At 38.8% G+C, this 20,739-nt stretch overlaps 2 protein-coding genes across 10 annotated transcripts in view; one reads left to right on the plus strand and one right to left on the minus strand.

Moving 5' to 3' along the window:
- The first annotated feature begins 46 nt into the window (after positions 1-46).
- Positions 47-9,969, plus strand: tbc1d7.L (TBC1 domain family member 7 L homeolog). 4 transcript variants are annotated; one of them, XM_041565391.1, is made up of 8 exons: positions 47-225; positions 3,562-3,676; positions 4,213-4,293; positions 5,783-5,970; positions 6,372-6,509; positions 8,517-8,662; positions 9,002-9,131; positions 9,776-9,969. In XM_041565391.1, exons 1-8 carry the CDS (start codon positions 175-177, stop codon positions 9,860-9,862), a joined length of 936 nt encoding a protein of 311 aa, XP_041421325.1. In that variant the 5' UTR covers positions 47-174; the 3' UTR covers positions 9,863-9,969.
- A 427-nt stretch (positions 9,970-10,396) lies between these two features.
- mak.L (male germ cell associated kinase L homeolog) overlaps positions 10,397-20,739 on the minus strand; it is a 45,059-nt gene continuing 34,716 nt past the window's right edge. For 4 of the 6 annotated variants that reach the window (XM_041565498.1, XM_041565497.1, XM_041565496.1 and 1 more), the window contains 5 exons: positions 20,219-20,346; positions 16,181-16,312; positions 15,731-15,856; positions 14,061-14,153; positions 10,397-13,840 (listed from right to left, as the gene is read on the minus strand). In XM_041565498.1, coding sequence (XP_041421432.1) covers positions 13,683-13,840; positions 14,061-14,153; positions 15,731-15,856; positions 16,181-16,312; positions 20,219-20,346 — 637 coding nt within the window. In that variant the 3' untranslated portion in view covers positions 10,397-13,682. 6 annotated transcript variants of the gene reach the window in all.

The raw sequence follows: 20,739 nt of genomic DNA on the forward strand, positions 1-20,739 counted from the left end.
CGGGCAGTATCAGTGCTGGCCAATCAGCTACACAGCTGCTGCTAATACTCTCTCTCCTTGTCACAGCCCAAGTAATTTGATCCGGCTGCAGGGCGTGTGACAAGGGAGGAGCGAGAACGTCGCGCTGCAGAGAAGTTGTAGTTTGGTTCCTTTGAGCTTCCTTCCGACGCTTGTATGACGTTTAAGAAGCCGGAAGTAGGTTGCCAGCTGATCGCATTTACAGATGTGAGTGTATGAATCTACAAAGGACTTACTCACAGATCAGGTAGAAACAGCGGATTGCGTGCTGGATGCAGATGAGCAACGCTATTGGTTTTAATTAAGCTCTGAACCAGGATCTGTATATCTTTATAGGGTTTAAAGGACTGATATTGACATTGTAGTAACTATAACATGTACCAGTCATCATCATCATCATCATTTATTTATATAGCGCTGTCAAGATACGCAGTGCTTTACTGCAGTTATAGCAAACAGGGAATAAATGGTGGATAACAGACAAGGATTACAGAGTACAATAGGGTTTACAAACTAAAAGGTTAGGGTACAATTGAGACATTAGGATTGTATAAACACTTTGTCATTTTTGATATAGCAATGATTAATTAAGGTACAACGAATAGGCCTCTTTAAACAGATGGGTCTTTAAGGAGCGCTTGAAAGTTTGGAAGGAAGGAGAAAGTCTGACAGCTTGTGGCAGAGAGTTCCAGAGAAAAGCAGAAGCCCGAGAGAAGTCTTGTAGACGAGAATGGGCAGAAGTGACCAGAGGAGAAGTGAGGCGAAGATCAGAAGCAGAGCGTAGGTTTCGTGAAGGAGTGTATTTGGAGATTAGAGATGAAATATAGGGAGGGGTTTCATTATTAAGGGCCTTGAATGTGAGTGTAAGTAATTTGAATTTGATTCTAGAAGAGATTGGGAGCCAGTGAAGGGACATACATATGGGAGCAGCTGATGTTGAGCGGCGAGCTAGATGAATGAGTCTAGCGGCCGCGTTTAGAACAGATTGGAGTTGTGAAAGGTGACTTGTTGGAATACCTGTGAGGAGTAAGTTGCAGTAATCAAGGCGGGAGATGATGAGAGACTGAATCAGTGTTTTAGTTGATTCTGAACTGAGATATGGTCGTATTCGAGCAATGTTGCGCAGTTGAATACGGCAAGATTTTGCAAGTGTTTGAATGTGTGGTGAAAAAGACAGATGAGAGTCTAAGATGACTCCTAGGCAGCGTGCCTGTGTGGTGGAATGAAAGGTGGTGTTGTTTACGGTGAGTGATATCTGAGGGACAGGGGAAGATCTTGGAGGAAATATAATGAGTTCTGTTTTAGAAAGGTTCAGTTTCAGGTGGCGCTGTGACATCCAGGAGGAGACAGCAGAGAGACAGTCTGTGACTTGGGAAAGGACAGAGTTAGAAAGATCAGGAGTAGACAAGTAGAGTTGGGTGTCATCAGCATAAAGGTGATACTGAAGTCCAAATGACTGAATGAGTTTTCCTAGTGAAGTTGTATAGAGCGAGAACAGCAGGGGGCCAAGAACATCAGTCAATTCACAATGTTTTTCTTCATGTGAATGGGGCTCATGAAAACGTGTATTCAGTAGAGTATTTGCTCACTAGTATTCCCTTGCTTACAGGAATCATTGTGGAATCCCCCAGCTCTGTTCTTTCATGCAGTTCAGTTAATTTGCCTATATCATCACTGAAGCCTGTGACCTGGCCACTTTTGTTTAAAATTATCTATGTTACAGATGGGTTGTCAAAATAGATGTCTCAGAATAAAAGGGTGAATAATTCCAATTTATATGTTGTATCACTTGCAGTTTGTGAAACACATGGATAACCATAGCCTGTCCTTCAACAAGGACTAGACTGAAGACTGGAAACTTGCACATGCTAGAGCTGCCAGTGACATGAGTGATTTCTATTGGCTGTGTATAGAGCTGTTTGAGGCATTTGGACTTGAATTCCACAAGACCTGATTTGAATCTCACTTCAGACATGTTTAAGCCCTAGGTCAGATCGTTGCATCACTGATATGTGAAACCATCCTCCTCCATACTAACCACTGATCCAGTTCAAGTTCCTTCCACCATTCATATTTTCAACTTTGGTGCATATGTTTGTATTTTGAAAACTAATTGTGCAGGGGGTCAGTTTTTTTTTTTAACAACAATTACAAATGAAAATGAGGAATTTGCTTCTCTCGTATCTCAACACTGGTGGTTGCAAGCTGGATTAAAATGTAACCAAATCTGTCTATGAAGGTTTTTTTTATTCATCCAGGCCATGATATACTTTGTCTATATGAACTAAAAAATCCCGTTCAGTTGAGCGGTGAAACTAATTCCTGCTAGATATTGTGTATGTTTGCTTAAATTGGTTGTTCCACTGAATGGCAGAGATAGGCCGGTAAATATGATGGTTGTTCCCAATGTTATTAATAGGGAAAAAAGATAAATATATAAGAAGGCCGGTATTTTTTTCCAGAAAAGGTGACAACTCTAGGCAGAGACCAAGATCAAGGCAGATTTTAATTCTGTGTTTAATATTAATGTACAATGTCAAGGGTATAGATACACAGGGCAGTTGTATTGCAGTGTAGTGGAATGCATGACACTTTATTACACCACAAGTTAAAATGCTGTTGGCGTGGATGCATAAAATTGATGATGCTGACAGAACCTGTACAACCCTGATCTAAATGTCAAAGAAAAGTGAAAAGAATTAAAGCTGATTTATCATATCATATAGTGCAAAATGTAATTTTGGATGAGTTGAGTTGGATTTGTGACAATTGCACCTGATGTGTCCTTGTAGCTGCACATAGGCCAACACTGTGTCTGTCAGTGTAGCTACACAAAGCCGTGGATCTGCTTCTATCTGCCTGTTTACAAAACAATGATGGAGAAAAGCGATTCATCCATTTGGTAGTGCAGGAGTTTGAATGCAAGTTCCTTAACAAATTGTGTCAATATGCATTATCAATTTTGTTAACTTTAGAGCACCCTCCCATTGTGCATTTGTAATTGACGGGCTGTTGTAAACATGCTAATCTACCAGACAACTAAATTCAGAGTTCGATTTTAGATTTTACTACAGAACTATATATATATATATATATATATATATATATATATATATATATATATATATATATATATATATATATATATATATTTTTTTTTTTTTACAGAATACATAATCCTACAGAAATGTAAATAGGGAACCTTCCTTTACTCTATATAGACTTACAGGCAAGCACATACAGCATGCAAGGGACCATGTTTAGAACAAAAAGATTCTAGCAGGCAAAACTGTATTTAAAATGAACAGGTCATTTTATTTAAATATAACACATATATGAACTTTTCCTTAAAATATTGAAAAGGGGTCTTTTACCGTAGAAAGAAAAAACACAATGAAAGTAAATCTACTTCTAAGCAACAGACAGGTTCTGCTTTCAATACCTTTATATGTATGTATATTGGATCAGTTACTTCAAGTTGATCAGATGGTACTGAAATTTTAAAAAGAAACATAGCTTAAAACTTATCTTTATTTTTCATAGACAATGTCAGAGGATTCACAAAGAAATTTCCGTTCGGTTTACTATGAAAAAGTTGGGTTCCGAGGAGTGGAAGAGAAAAAGTCACTGGAGATATTATTGAAAGATGATCGCTTAGGTAAGGAATTTGCTTATGTACACTTTTTAGCACTACTCTAAAAAAACAGGGAAACGCACTGCAGCTTCAGTTCAAAAAAAATATTCTAAATGTATCTTTTTACTTCCATTCACCAGCACTTTTAAATTGATGGCAAAGTAAGATCTGTCAAATTCTATCCATTTAGTATAAATGTAAGGTTGTACAATCATAAACCTGAGCTTTACAGTGGTACAGAAATTATCCAAAATTATTTATAACAATATTATAAACTGCAAGCCATCTTCCCCATGTGTTTTTTTCGAATTTGGTCAAAGTGCTAAGCACTTCATAAGTTAGTTAAATTAGTAGCATAATCTTATTAACCAAACACACATTACTTTTACCAATGGCTTCAACTGGAGTGCCAACCACTGCCCTCTTACTTCGGCTGAGATATTTCTTAAGGTTTTTTTTTTTACATTTCTGCTGACTTTATGTAAATTATTATTACTGTTGTCATTATGAGACCTACAGGAGTATAGTTTCCCTATAACAAACTTTTGGTTTCCCGACAGATATTGAGAAGCTTTGCACTTTCAGCCAGAGATTTCCTCTTCCATCCATGTACAGGATTCTTGTTTGGAAGGTACTCCTAGGTATATTTAAAAATTCCTTCATATAACTGGTACCGTATATACTCGTGTATAAGCCGACCCGCGTATAAGCCGAGGTACCTAATTTTACCTATGAAAACCAGAAAAACGTATTGACTCGCGTATAAGCCTAGCTTAAAGGTAAACAACCCATTTAATAGGGAGGAATACCAGGTTTGGTGGGTTTTGGACAGAGGCCACCTGCTCCAGCAAGCAGAGCAAGGGCCAAACTGCATTGGCTACCAGTTGTTTCTGCAGCCAGAATGGAAGTGAGGGCAGAGGGTGGTACACATCTGTTCTGACATGGTCCCCTGTAGCTGTTCTGACAGACAGAAGAGCAGAAAGCTATTACTTTGCATCTAACGTGGCTGCTATAACATGGATGAAAGGCAGGACACCTGCCCCACAGCCAAAAGTTTATGTCCCTCTACATAAAAAGTGGCAGGCACAGCAAAGAAGCCAGAGTGGCACAGTGACTTCATATTGTGCCCAACTACAACTCCAAACTGGACCAGTGCCCATCAGTGATACCCACAGATACCCAGAAGCACCAGGGGCCATTAGAGCTGCGCCAGAAACCCTTATCAAAGCAATGAATGCAGCCATGACACATAGAGGCAACCCAGAGCCCAACAGAGTAGAAATTGTACAAAGTGGCATCACAGCAAATAGATGAGCAGTCCCATTACGGCCCCCAGACCCCAACAGGTATATGGGCTGAAGCTGACCCCCCTACCTGGGAAAATAATTACCGCTGATGGTCCTGCTCTGGCACGTCCACACTGCCCGTTAACACCATGGCACGACTGCTCTGCGGTCACTGCTGCCTCCAATAAAAGCAGTGTTTGGGTTGCAATAAAAACTACGGTACATCTCCCAGCAGCAGCGCGCGTCATTTCCACGTCGGAAAGTATCAATAGAGCTCGCAAGGCTTGTCGGGAGTTGTAGTGCACCAAGCGGGGGCAGGAATACGTAAGTTGAAAAAGGACGTATGACCTACAAGGAAGCTACAGGTTGGTGACCTGCGGGCACTGAGTAGCATTGCTGACCTCCTTCTACTGCTGTACTGGCCGGACCCCACGCGGTGACACGAGTTTCTTTTACTCCTGGGAGGGGGGGGGGAGAAACATTGTTCGTAATTTTAGCTTCCTTGACGACTGCGGCGCCTTCTATAGTACAGGTCCCAGGAACTGAGGCACTCTAGGGAAGAACAGTGTGTGGTACCTGTCAGAACAGAACAGTTGGAGGGCCTGCTACTCCAGCATACAGGATAATGGTACAATCCATCACTCCCCCAGCATTGGTACAATCAGCTCCAACATAGTCTCTGATAGACCCGCGTATAAGCCGAGGTAGGATTTTCAAGCACATTTTGGGTGCTGAAAATCTCGGCTTATACGCGAGTATATACGGTATATAGATAAAGGGTAATTGTTATAAATTCCTTAAAGATTATTACTCAAAGTATAATAATATTTTTACTTTACTAAAGGTATACTCCCACCACACCAGGAATCTCATTCTATTATGATGGAGTATAGGAGGGAACAGTACCAGGACGTGCACCATGCCCTACAAGTTATCCGTTTTATCAGTGAGACAACGCCCAAGATTGAGGTATTTCTCCTCATGTATCATCTAGAGACTGGAAAGCTTTCTCAGTGTCAACCTTATCCTATGGTAAGAGAAGAATAAGGGACATTTATGTTTGATATGTTTAGTCAAATAAACTAAAAGCATGATTTTCACATGGTCTTACTATATAATTTGTCAGGCTAACAGCTGCACTTCTGCATACCCATAACACTCTATTTCATATGACTATGTACAGCTCTCACATGTCAGGTTGCTGATGTGTGTGAAAACCAGTAAAAATGCAGTAATAAAATTAACTACAAAAGAAAAATAATTAAATAAACAGTAAAGCTTTACTCCTTGATTAGTTTCCTTGCTTTTCAATTATGACCCTGTTTCAGGTTGTGTTTTATATATTGTGTTTTATATATTGTCCTAGCCAAGATTATTGAACAGCATTCCGTCAAAGGTAGTTTTGTCATAACCATAAATCGTTTGCATTTTAGGAGCCAGAGGATGACTGTTTCTTGGCCATAGCAAGCACAATGGAGGAGATTGTGGACGATGATGTAGACTGTTATTGGCTCATTCGAAATTTTGTAAATCATTTAGATTCAAAGTTTAAGGATTCCAAGCTTCAGCTGGTAAGGGTTTGTTTGTGTTCATCATTATAGAAAACAGCAGGAATATCTACATTCAGATCCCTAGCTGAGCTCTCAGCTAAGGATCTGAAATGAGTTCTCAGCGGTGCAGACTTTTGGTAAATCTTCTAACACTAACCAAAGGGTTCATTTATCTCATCAGTCCAGTAATCACAGTTGGAAGAGCCAGTTAATTTACCAATATGTAATGTGAAAGCAATCAAAAGAAAACCAAAAACAATATGGAGAAAACATTTAACCACCATATAGTTCATTGCTAATAACGCCCAATCGCTGTGTATATAAGGCCAGTCCCAAGGGCCAAAACATTTTTTTGAATACAGCCACCAGTCCAAAAGGGCCCAAATATCAGTTGCAAAAAATTATACTCCAAAAATATTAAGTTTAGTATAAAAAAATCAATATTTATTCAATACAAAATTTAAAAGAGTAGTCATACTGACCCATTGATCCTCCGCCTTACACGTTATATCCACTGGTACTTAATCATAGGCACTAGTAATGCATGCATTTGTATTAAATAAATATTGATTTTTTTTTTTTATACTAAACTTAATATTTTTGGAGTATAATTTTTTGCAACCATATAGTTGATGCCCTGGTCAGTATCAATCCCAGAACCTCCATGCTGCATGGAGGCAAAACTAACTACCATACAGCCTTTGTACTGTGAATATAAATGGATACTGCTGTAGATTTGCAGCTAAATAGACTTGCATACATATGACATTCCATAAAAGAAAACTCTTTGTTATGAGTGCAATAAAGTTTTACTTCGACAAACAGAAACAGTTGTCCCACAGCATGATGACAGGTTGATCAGCCAGTTAATAGTGCAGTTTTTTCCACACACATAGATGGTCAGATTTCATTTGTATATTCATGAACATATCATTGACCACAAGTGTCACATTGCATTATTTGTCAGTCTGGGTTTTTTTGGTTTGGCTGATCAAAACAGCAAGGCCAAGGAGCATGGCACACAAGACAGGGTCTTCACTGTGTGCCCCCACAACACCCTTATCCTGTCCCCATTGTCATCCATCCAAAACACAATTTTTCTTTCTGGGCATTCAATGTTTAAACTAATTCTCTATTATTTCCTGACAAGTTATACAGCTAAAGAGACGGTCCATTTGAAAACGTTATATACCCAGGGTCAGGATCATAGTAGATAAAACACTGGAAAACACATATGAGCACTAGGTAGTATACTAAGCAAAAAATGACAACACTTGGACAAACGGTGGCAAAGTCATAAGAATTTCATAATAATGATGCCAGAGCATAGCAGCCATCCTTCATCCAACACACAGACACAGCCCGACATTTGCATGGACTCTCCCCAATGAAATATTCTCAATACACCTATATTGTACCCCTGAGGGCCTGGCCTGACCTGCCCCTTATGGAGCTTCAGTCCCTAGCCTAAATCAGCATTGTCTTGGCTGTTCAAGTAAACTTACCAAGGTACCCATGCTTCAGGCCTGTGCTCTGAGCTGAGCCACACATGGCCACTCCTACTGAACAGCACTGCAGCCTGAGCCCAGCAGCTGGCACCAGCCACTTTCTGGGTGAGCCCTTATCCCTCCTGCAAACTTGACAAATTACAGTAGAGATGACACATGCACCGCGCCTTCAGTATTTGGACTTATGCTGCTAGTAGTAAAACTTTACAATTGGGTGCATTGTGTAAAAATATTTACATCTTTTTCAGAATTTGAGCCCCCTCCCAATGCAAAATGATTGCCTACCCCTAGCTGAACCAAACTGATACTTTTGGGAGACACATTCTCAGTCTCACTGAGTGAACTACTTTATATGTATGCATTTGGTTTGTTTGTGATCTTCTTTACTAAAACATAGCATTGAGTTACATGCATTTGTACTGGAAAGTATGCAAAGGGCATTTTGGAGACACAAATACCTTTATTGAAACAATATGATAACATTTATAGATCATCTTAACTTAAAGTTTTTCTTTTTCAGCATAAAGCTTTTGAGCATTACTTGAGTCTGGAAGATAGCAGGTTGGTTGCTCATCTCAAGGCCAGCAGTGCGCTTGAAAAGCTTCCATATGACCTTTGGTTCAAGAAGTGTTTTGCAGGGTGTTTATCAGCATCAAGCTTACAAAGGTACAGTAAGGAGCTCCTTAAGATTGCTGTGTTCTGTTTAATTCACAGTGGCCCAATAGTGTGTGTGGAGCTTGGATGGTGCATAATATGTTTGGTCTCCCATGCTTAATCTCCTCATGGACAACAGAACATCAGAAAATTTCTGTGGTGTCTCTGTTAATCACTGGTCTTAAAATATTTAAATTGTGTTAGTGTGCCTGAAATATTTTAATCGATCACATTGCTAGTGGACTTTTTCTGGCATTGTACTGCATGAGTTAGAGGAGATTAATTTGCCATTGCGTTTGTCTAAAATTAAACTATACTATGTCTGATAATATCTTGTTCTGTCCCATAAAGGGCATGGGACAAACTTGTCAGTGGATCTTGCAAGATTCTGGTATTTGTTGCTGTGGAGATTTTACTAACTTACAAGTTGAAAGTCATGGCCTTAAATAATTCTGAGCGCATAAATACGTTTCTGGAAAAGGTGAGTTTGTTACTATACTGAGCACTGTGGCGACAACAATGTATTTTTTGCAGCCCTTTAACATAAACATTTTATACTGGATAGTGAATAAAAAATGTTTCTTTTAAATCTAAAAGATTTTGATTGTTAAACTGTAGGGGCTTTATCAAATGTTCTAGATTTAAATACTGACTTTCCAGTACAGTGACCAGTTGAACCAGAAACAGCTAAATTTTATTGTACTATAGGTCTCACTTGTCACAATTAAGTACAGGCTAATTTACAGACATTTTTCTCCTGGTATTTATATATAGCTAACACATTTATACAGTGCTTTACAAAGATTATACACCAGTGCCAGTGGAGCTTACAATCTAAGTGCCAGTTAATTTGCCTGTATAGTTTTGGAGTGTGGCAGAAACCCATGCAGAGGTGGAGAGAACATAAAAACTCATTGCAGATAGTGACCCGAATATTAAACTCAGGGCCCCAACACTGCAGGGCAGCAGCCCTATCCATTGAGCCACTGTGCATAACGATAATTCTTGCTAAACATATGTTTCTTTCCTGTTATGAATATAAAAATATTGCAGCAAAATATTCATGGTCTTTTATTATAAATCAAGGTGCAAAGTAGAACTGATTTCCCCCTTTGTTTTTTTTAGATTCCAGAAGACAACACTGACTCAATAGTGAGCAAAGCTATAGATTTATGGCATAAACACTGTGGAATTCCTGCTCATAGTATTTGACCATAAGAAAGGCTGGTGTGTAAATAGTAATGCTTTTTATTGTATTTTATAAATGCATCTATACAGAAAATCTCTAAACAGGAGAAATAAAATATGTAAATATAAAATGAAGCTGTTGATTTGTTGTCCTTGAGTAACATAGACACCAAAAAATATAAGTTTTATATGTATTTGAATATAATGTTCTGCTACCCTGCACTGGTAAAAAAAAGTGTAAGTTTCAGAAATACTTATACAGTTGATATAAGCCATGGGGCAGGAATTAATGCTGAATAGGGCAAAAAGGGTCATGTTTATACAGTAGACAACAGATACGTTCTGTAGAATACAGTGGGTGTAGTTCTGACACAGGGGTCTAATACCATGCATGGCTCTCTACAGGACTACAGACGGAGAATCTTTCTCATATAAAACATGACTTTTGCTGCCTAGAAATAGTTTGTAGGTGCCGTATTTAATGTGAACTGATCCTTTTGGAGTACTATTTAACAGATCCATATTCGGGTGGTGTCAAAAAACATCACAAGGGCAAAATTATGGTCGAGGAAACAATTTTTAGGTGTAACCATATGAAACTTTTTACACAGTAAACTATTTTTATTAAAAAGCTCTGAGCGATTTAGAAATATATATTTTAACAGCTTTATATTATAAACATAAAGGTGTCAAGAGAAAAAAATGTACATTTTCATTAAAAATACAAGAGTTCAATGTTAAAACCGGCAGGAATATCCCAAGCTCCCAGACCCACAGGGCTCTTGTGTGCACTTCCATCCTACTTGACATACAAATAGGTTAATTAAAGGGGCAGTATACCCATGGTCAAAATGAGTGCAATTAATAGGGCTTGCATACATTTTGTCTACTAATTTACTTAATTGTTAAATCTTGACTGGCCAAGCAGGGAACCTAAAGCTACTCCATGTTTGGTCCTTGTGAGGCAGATATATTACCAGTACACAACCTTCCCCTTTCACTTCATGTTGCAACTGTTTTGGCTAAGAGATAAGCAGGAGTCTATTATGTAGGGGGATTATCTGTGCACTGCAAATCTAACTATCTACCTTGACCAAACATAGAGTAACTTTATTTGCCCTGTTTAGCTCAAGAAATAACAATAACCATCGATTTTTCATGATAAAAACAATTGTATATTCAGCACAAGCCCTATCCACCAAACTCATGTGAAATGGGGGTGTAGTACTCCTTTAATGATCCAGTCTTTATAACACCATTTTTATTTAATCCTTAAAGGAGAATTTAACCCTTTAAGAAAAAACCCGTACCCCCCAGGAAATGCCCCACACTTTATACTTACCCCTCGTAGCAGCCATCTTCTGGGTCTTCATGGCTTCTTTGCCAATTTGCCGGAAGATGGCTGTGTGGAACTCCGATGCCAGAATCTGCGCCAAGGGGTAAGTATAAAGTATGGGGCATTTCCTGGGGGCAGTTAGGCTGGGGGGAGGAGGGAGGGGGGGGTCTCCATGGGGTGGGGAGTACGGGTTTTTTTCTTAAAGGGTTGAATTCTCCTTTAACCTGTGATTAAACTAGGCCCTATATGCCCCTTTCACAGCATGATATTATTTAAGTAGTCCACACTGTTCAATGCATTGGTGTAAATAAATATTGATTTTTCTACAGTAAACATGGATCAGTTTGTTATATGTCTACTTCATAAAGTGCAGAAATTTGTTCATTATAGCATTATATTAGAGACAAGTAATAATAGGGATTTTAATATATATCTATATATCTATATCACTTTGCTAGAAATGCTAAAAGCAATGTGAGGACTTGATGCTTAACTCATTAAACGCCAGGGATTGTAAAATATAGATGAAGCTGATTACCATTGGGCCAGAACTGTCGATTTTTACAATTTCTAGCTCTGCAAAGATCAAGCACGAGGCCTGCCAAAAATGCCATCATCTTCCAGTGTTCTGGCAGAGTGGCAGTTTGCAAATGTTAGGTGATTTTTTTTCCGCACATCTTTTATATAAACCCTGTTATCTATTGGCATTATGTGGCATAACAAGTTCAAAAAGGAGTAATTGTGGAGTAAAACAATTTCACAGCATGCATCTATAATTAGGGATACAATACTGAAATGGGTATTAATAGCCATGACATACTTTAGGGAAATGTGCAAGGTAGTACAGTTAATAAATAATAGGGGGCTCCTTAATGGAAAGCTTGCCCATAGTGACTGCCTTAGAACTACCCTGTTGACACATCAAGTATTATGCTACTACCATTTCACAGTAAGCATTTTAAAATAACATATCTGCCCACTAGATTAACTTTTGTCCCAAATACCTGAGTACAACATAAAGATGCATGTATTACAAGTACTTACTGTATATCCCACTGCAATGCTATTTTAAGTTATTTTATTTCAAATACCTAGGGGCAGATTAAAAAAAAAAATTCCCTGATGGATTCTCAGCAGGTTGAATCGTATAGTTTTCAACATTTCTTGACTGATGATAATTTTGCCAAATAGCAAGAAAAGTTTATTGACGGGAATGGCACATTTATCAAAGATTTATTTATTTTTTTTTTTTACATGATTCCAATTCATTTGAATTGATCAGCCTGCTTTGTGAAGCTGACTTAAGTTATTTTCAGGTGTTTGAGTTTAGTGGTAGCGCAGAGCTATAACACCCCATCGGTATGAGAATAATGAGCAGTATGTTACATTTAATGCAGTTTTTATGTGGGACTCAATAAAACTTCTCTTCCATTACATGACTGTTTAAAAAACCTGCTTGCAACTGTTTTTGACTCCATGAGAATAGCCTGCTAGGATCCAGTGAATTTCTCACTATTCTGTAAGTATAATGGTGGCCTACATAGCCACATCCACACTGCCCTATAAGCAGCTAAGTTAATTCACAAGTAGTAGGTCAAATTGCACAGATTCATTATCTGGCAACTATTCCATTGGACGAGTGGAAAACATATACACTGAAATTGGTTGCATACACAGGGTCATCTGATCACTGGTCAAACAAATATTAAACCCAGCATAATATATAGTAGTTTAACTCTAAAAATAATATTAAGCATAAAATGTAAATATAGTAGAAAATGATGGCTGCTTACCCTGATTAGACCAATCTCGTATAAAGGGACTTGCACACAGCAACCACTCAAGGATTGACAGATTATCATATGAATATTTATATACATAGATCCACTGCATGGCATCAATAGATGCTACCCACCCTTGATTATGTATCAATATTGTGATGTAATGTAGGTAAGGTGTACATCATCTAGTTACAACCAGTTTTAGGGATGTTTTGGCCCTCATTTTTCATTAAATTGACTGTATGCAGCTAATAGTCTGTGTGTACAGAACATACTTTCTATGCATATACATACATATATATGCAAGCTGCCATAGTGTTTGCTCTGCCTAAGGTAAACTTAAATTTTCTCTGTAAACAATAAGCTTGCCAACCATTTCACTTTCATTGTGCAATATTGCTAATATCTGCTTTAATTTAAGAAAGGCTAATAATGTGTGCACATGAAAATAATAAGTGGGGGCACTGTATGTTCAATTTTGCATTAGAAGCAATGCTCATAGGTTTACTATCCATTTCAGAAAAAAAAAAAATCAAATACATTCTATTATTAAACAGGTTATTTCTCCCTTCTAGAGCAGAGATTTAATTTTCATATCGGCATGTATGCTGTACATGTACGCCGTAAAGTAACTTTCAAAAGGTAGATTTGCACAAAGCTCATTTTTAATGAAAAACAGCCACAGGATGCTGGGAAAAGTTCTTGGAATTTAAAAATCCATCAGCTCCTAACGATGGCCTCCATATTTGGCTGCCCAATCTGTCCTTCCATGGACTGGCTGCAGTGGTTGAGGGCGGTTTAATATAGATAGATTTCCAGCAGCTGGCTTGAAAGGTGGAGCTGGCATCTGAGAGCGTACAGCTTTTGGTTTCCAAGCATCATAATCTTAAAAATAGATATACACATTAATGACAGATTATCATTGGTAAACTAAAGAAGACCAATTAAATTGTAGGCAAAGAATTATGGAGAAAGGTTGTATGTTATCAAGTTTTAACTGCAGCTAATGTAAGGCAAAACAATTACAACAATTATAGTATAAGCTATTTTAGTAATAAGCAGCAATGAAAAAAAGCCTATGCAAGCTAGAAACATAATCGTTTACCTGCAGTGTTATCAGGTAAGATTCTTTGTGTGGTAGATTTTGGCTTGGTAAGTTTTAGTTTACCATTCATAGCATCACTGATAACGGGTGCAGCTGAGGGGAACAATATTAAAGCAGTGAAAGAGAAAGGAGAATTAGTAGAAGACCTGAATATGATTCTAACAGCAGAATGCAATGCAGAAGGTTTAGCACTCAGGTTTCAGTAGCAGCTTTCTCAGCAGCTGAATTCTCTGTAAATTCAGATCTAATTCTATAATTTACTAATATATTTTAGTAAACCAGTAGCATAGCAGTCTTTGGAGATCGGGCAAGACAGCAAAAAAGAACATATACAGTATATACCCAAAACAGATATAGTTGTATTAACAGAGAAACATTGCACCATTGAAAACCATCAGTGTAGATGCCTCAACAATTGGGATATAAGAATGTGAGATAAAGTCCTCCTTAAATACATATTTGGAAATAGTGGTAGTAATGAATTTGTAAAGTGAACTTTTTATATAGACTTGTGTATTGGATTAGTTTAGTCTAATTTTCCCCATAAGTCTGCTTCAGCCACGTGATATCTGAATGCTTTCATGCAGGTACAGCTTGCTTCTAGATCAGCCATATCATTTACATTAGACATTGATATCGTTTTTGACTCTGTTCCAGATCTCTCCATTCCATCTCTGTGAGCCATTCTGTTGTGGTTTTGCAGGAGAACTTTGGATCCTTGCCCTTGTTTGGATCACAGGATTCTAATTTGATAATGAGTTATTCGGCTAGTTGGAATTTTGTTTGCAGCAGCTGCAAAATGCGGTTTGAACTTTTGCTCTTCTAACTTCAGAGCTTGAAAAGTTAGGAGACATCTGCCAGAATTACTCTGGAAAGAACCAATTTTGGTTCAGCTTCTTGGTCTCCTGTTCCTTCAGGTATGCCTTGATATTTAATTATTGACTCCCGCTGCCCTATACTCACTGCCATGCTTTGCAGGTACAAGGTTCTTTGTTGAAAGGGGTTTTAGGTTTTCCACCAACTTAATATTTGACAAATTACTGAACCTTTGAGTAGTCTGGCCAAAAGCACATTACAGTATTCTAATCTTTATCTATAACATGGTGATATCTAGAAAAGCTCTCTTCTGAATTTATATACAGGACATGTATTTTTTTTATAGCAGACACTTCTTTTTATGATTCCAAAAATAAATAGTTCAGTTACATTCTAGCACTCCATGTAATGGATACAAATTGGAGCAACAAGTACCTGTATGCACATTCACATTATCCATAGGTTCTTGGAAAAACTCTGGAATATAATATTATCTATTATATGTAGATGGCATTGATCTAGAATTTGTTCCAGTCCAAAATCTATTGGGTTGCCATTATGTTAGCCACCTGCTAGTGACAATCTTCTGACATTTCTCACGTGCGATTGAGTGAGAATTTACGAATTCTGAAAAATATCCCCAGGCACTGCAAGACTGCAATTTTTTATAATGTAGGAATAATACATATGTTGGTTCTGTCCACCTCAATCCACTTTCAATTTGCCAGGCTCAGTAACTATAGGGCTAGAAGGCAGTTTAGATTTTAGGTACCTGATTTTACATATTAACACTAAGACACTTGTCTTATGTTATTACACAACTATTGTCAAATAGACAAGTAGCTACCACATACTTGTTGCTGCTCCAATGGGTGCCAACTGTAGTCTCTGTCCTGCTGATCCAACTTCCTTCTTGTTAAATGAAGGGATGTATGCTACAGTTGAGTTGTAGGAAGGACCTACAAAACCTCCTAAAATGCCTGCAGGCAAGAGAAAGAATAGAATAAGCTTTTAGTTACTTTGTGCACAGTCTCAGATATAAGCAAATTGTGGCATTGTGTATATCTATACAGTGTTTTCTTAGACACTGCACATATATTACTAATATTGCTACATCCCTTTTTCTGCCTAGAGTCTATACCTATGGATGCCTTAACCCATGTTCAAAGTGCAGTGCCTACACTGAGGGCCTGTGGCTTTGATGCTTAGAGAGGAGATGGACTAAGGATTACACTACTGATTTATAATTAAACATCCATTACAATAGAATAAAGAAATGACATTCAATTGTATCTGACATTTACCTCCATTAGTTCTATTGTAACCAATGCCTCCTCCAATGGGGCCTAGTGGTTTCGTTGTTAGGGCACTGTTCCATGTGGCATGCTTTCCATCTTTATTAGCAGAAATGAGCCCTGCATTTTTGGGGTTCATGCCTGGATACCACAAAAAATAGAAAAACAATTAAAACAGGTACTTTCACTAAAAAAATCTGTAGATCTATAACCAGTGGCGTAACTCATACTGCATTTACATCTTCTATATCCTCCTACTTGATGTTTGTTTAAAAAAACAGAAAAGCAAATTTCAGCTAAATTGTTATAATGTGATACTAGAAAATGTTTAAACTTTGGACCTGTTGGGGGGCGTGGCCTGACCAGCGATGTAGCTAGACGTGTTTGTGTAGAGCTCCTCTCTAAGCATTATCCGACCGACTAATCCTGAGGCTAAAACTATTTTCACATATCTTACTGGACTCCAGGAGTGGTGGAGCAACACTGGAGCCCAATGCCGCCTACTAAAAAGCAGCAGGACATACGAGATAAACTCAAGATAATCTTGGCCTGACCAAGATGGCGGAGCGAGAGAGTACCAGCGCAGTGGAGGAAGGCCGGCATGCATCATCTTCTCCCCCTGCGGGGACAGACTTAAATATAGTGCTAGAAGCTATCACTAATTGCCAAACCTTGGTCACTACTGCGCTCACAACTACCTTCACAGCCAAAATTGAGGAGGTGAAAATCGACATCTCTTTGCTCCGCCAAAACCTGCAGAATATACATATATATAACAGGCTGAGCGCTGCAGAGGATGTACTGCCACCATTACAAACAACGGTACGCCAACTTTAAACCATACTCACAGAACTGCAAGCCCACGCAGATGACCAGGAGAACCGCATACGACGGAGCAATATTAGGCTGGTAGGCCTACCTGAGCACGTAGAGGGAGACCATCCAGAGATGTTCCTGGAAAAGCTTCTGATCAACAACTTGCCCACCAAGTTGCGGATCACCCACAATGGGAAAGCTGCATTCTTCACAGCATCGGAAGAAGTCCACAACTGGCTAGAGACCACCTATAACTCTGCAATATCTCCAAGGGGTCCGTGAGTGTGTATTGTCATAATGGATACATGCTAACTTAGCCTTGACTCGGTACAGCTGCACTAGACACTATTGAGAGATGTACTAAGACTCTACCCCACATTTACTATCACCTATCACATCTTTTTGGTAGGTGATAATTTAATTGGTTGACAGTTACTTCTGTTAGGGTGCAAGGCTGCACTAGTTTTGGATGCGCAGCAGGGTGGGAAATGGGAATGGAAACCCCCAGTTGGAAACTGCTCAATAGCCTGTTGCGCCAGCACCCCTACCCCTCACATATTGTTACCAGTTAAAACGCTATGCTGAGATGGCAATACACAGATACCAACTATGAAACATACAAGTAAATAGACTTCCTTACTGGCACAATGGCACATGAAACAAAGAAAGTAACTCCCCAACAATTGTGTATTAAAGGATGGAATTTCAGAGGGATGAATGACAGGATTAAAAGAGCACTCTCCAGACATATTATGTCTTCAAGAGACGCATGCTACGGGTGATAAGAGTCTTGACCATAAACGCCCCTGGGTCAGATGGGCATACAGTGCTACCTTTTCGCAGTATTCAAGGGACGTCGCGTTTCTAGTCTGAAAGACAGTACAATTTCATTTGTCCTCAATACAACAGGACCCAAGCCCAATACAAAGAGGCGGAGGACAGGGCCTTGGTTGCACTAGATGCGGCCAAGGCCTTTGACTCTGTTGAGTGGCCCTTTTTATGGGCAGTTCTGGAGCAAATAGGTTGTGGAGCGGAATTTATAGCCTGGGTGCCACTGTTATATTCCTTTCCCAAGGCCAGAGTGATAACAAACGGCTGGACATCTAAACCCTTTTCACTTTGCGGAGGAACAAGGCAAGGGTGCCCACTGTCATCCTTGTTATACACAGTTGCTATTGAACCCTAGCAGCTAAAATACGACAGGATATATTTATTGAAGGGCTCTCAATTGCTGACTGCAAGGATAAAGTAGGTCTGTATGCTGACAATATGATACTATTTTTCAGAGACACCAACAAATCCCTAGACCAGGCACTTATGATAATTAAGGAAATGGGCCAATACCCAGGCCTCAGCATAAATTGGGTAAAATCGAAATGTTTTTTATATTAAAGAAAGTAGAGAAAACAGACTTCCCTTGAGACACCCACTAATCATAACTAACAACTTCAAATAGAGACCCACTAGGCTATCTACAGGAAAATTTATATCCCTTAATGAAGTACACAAGAGAGAAAACACAGGCATGGAAAACCTGGTAAAGATGGTACTCCTCCCTAAAATACTATATACGGTCAACCCTTACGTCTCATGTACTTACGCTTTTGTGGAAAGGCTCAAGACCTAGACTTTGATTAGCTCTCCTATAAAACTCAACTGCTAATGGAGGACTAGCACTTCCCCACTTTTATCTATATCATATCTCTTCACAATTAATGCAACTTTCGCACTGGTTCCACTTACAAAGCCAAAACAGCGATAGGAGAATGAGACATACAGGCCCCCATACCCACTAGAGATAGAGTGTAATAATTACTTAAAGGATATCGGGCATACCCCACCCCAAAACCCAACAACACACTTATGGTACAAGCTCTACGTGTTTGGGACAAAGCAGACAAATTAGTGCCCTTGCCAGCAGGGATAATTGAACACTATACACCATTATGGGAAAACAAACACTGCCTAAATGTTGTAAGATGCAGGAGACCACGCTCTGGAAGGAGAAAGGTATATGGTGCTTAGGACAGGTTCTAGACAATGGCAATATCAAGTACTTTGAACAACTTAAACTAGAATACAACCTCCCCAACCATTTGTTCTTTAGATACCTACAACTTCGTCATGCCCTCGCTACACAATACCCCCAAGTGCACCCCACCCTGGAAACCAATGCATACATTCGCTGTATCCAAGCTGGATACTCTAAGGGCTTGATATTCAAACTATATGGTATTCTATTAACACCCACATCCATAACGCACACCCAACATTCTAAATCTGCATGGCAAGATAATGTAGGCCAGCTGGACCAAGAGGAGTGGGAAGAGGCCCTTGAGGCCCCCAAACACACCTCCCCATATGTACATGAACGTATAATAGAAGCTTATATTTTGCACAGAGCATACCTCACCCCCTTAACCCTTAAACACTTACGGATATGGAACCCCTGGCTAGAAAGCCCCCAAACTATACTACACCCAAGGATCTCAGGATATAAAACAATCAACAAATGCATCTCTCTGTGAGCATTGTGTCCTGCATCCAATTTTGGATATTATAAAGTATAAGATATAACTGTGTTAACTTTACCTATATTGGAAAATGGTGTTTCGTAATCACTTAAAACTTGTATTAAAGTATGTAAACAAAGAGGATGTCTTTGAACCAATGTATGAATATACCATCTCAGTGTTAAACCTTGTAAATAATAAAAGCGTTTGAAACAAAAAAAAAAAAACTTTGGACCTGCTATTACATTACTCTCATAGTTGCTCAAATACTTGACAATGAAATGGACAAGGCAGATCTGTATTAAAAATAAAATGTAATACCAACAAGTCTGTGGAACCCTTGGCCCTCCTGGGACCACAAAAGTCCATTGGAGGACCAAATCTGACCCATGTGCCTCTATTTAGAGAGTCTTGGTGTAAAGTATTGTTCCCACAAATACTATGTTTTCATTACCAACTATTTTCAGTCCACTACACTCCCAGTAGTAGCATACCATAGGCTTCAGGCCATGCTTCAAATTGGCTTCCTGAAAGGGAGGAATACCACTGATAAAAGACTATGGGAAGAAACAAAGAAGCTCACGGACCAACAGCTGTCACTGGATTAATATCATGTCTATATTAAAGAAAAGTTACCTAATGTGATTTTCTTATTGACTACAAAATACCCATCTTTTAAATAAGTAGTGCATACTTTGCATAGTTACACATTGTTTACCTGGTAAATATCGGGATTGCCTGAGATAGTGCTGCTTAGCTGAAGTTGTTTGACTTGTGTCTATTCTCTTCGTGCCAGCAAGTGAAGAACCTTTGTTTTCCTCACCGATGGAAATGGAATCTGGCAAACTTAAAGACAGAGGCATTTAAATAAGCATATTTGAAAGTGGATTGATTTTAACTGTAAAGCTCATGGCACAGAAAGCTCAACTGCAATGTGAACAAAATACTGTACAGCAGCATATATATGTTCCCTATTGGGTGGGGGAGAAAACTTTAAAAACACTGAAACACTGGGGGTTATTAATAACCATTGGCCAAATATTCACCCGGCAGTACCATATGACAGACAATCATGAAAGCAATCACTGATTGGTTGCTATAGATTACTGCCCAGGTGCCAACTTGTCCACTGTTTATACTGTGATGCCATAGGATATATGTATGTATAGTTTTCTATATTGTAACACTGTACCGCTACAGCCCTGCATATCCCAGTAAAGAAAGTGATATGTGCATACT

The sequence above is a fragment of the Xenopus laevis genome, chromosome 6L (assembly GCF_017654675.1).
Source record: "Xenopus laevis strain J_2021 chromosome 6L, Xenopus_laevis_v10.1, whole genome shotgun sequence".
NCBI classification, from domain to species: domain Eukaryota; kingdom Metazoa; phylum Chordata; class Amphibia; order Anura; family Pipidae; genus Xenopus; species Xenopus laevis.

What these genes read in the sequence shown, in the direction of transcription:
- tbc1d7.L (XM_041565391.1), top strand. Translation starts at nt 175, where the DNA reads ATGACGTTTAAGAAGCCGGAAGTAGGTTGCCAGCTGATCGCATTTACA. An exon ending in AGGATTCCAAGCTTCAGCTG is followed by an intron (nt 6,510 to 8,516) that starts GTAAGGGTTTGT and finishes TTTCTTTTTCAG; the next exon opens with CATAAAGCTTTTGAGCATTA. An exon ending in TAAATACGTTTCTGGAAAAG is followed by an intron (nt 9,132 to 9,775) that starts GTGAGTTTGTTA and finishes TGTTTTTTTTAG; the next exon opens with ATTCCAGAAGACAACACTGA.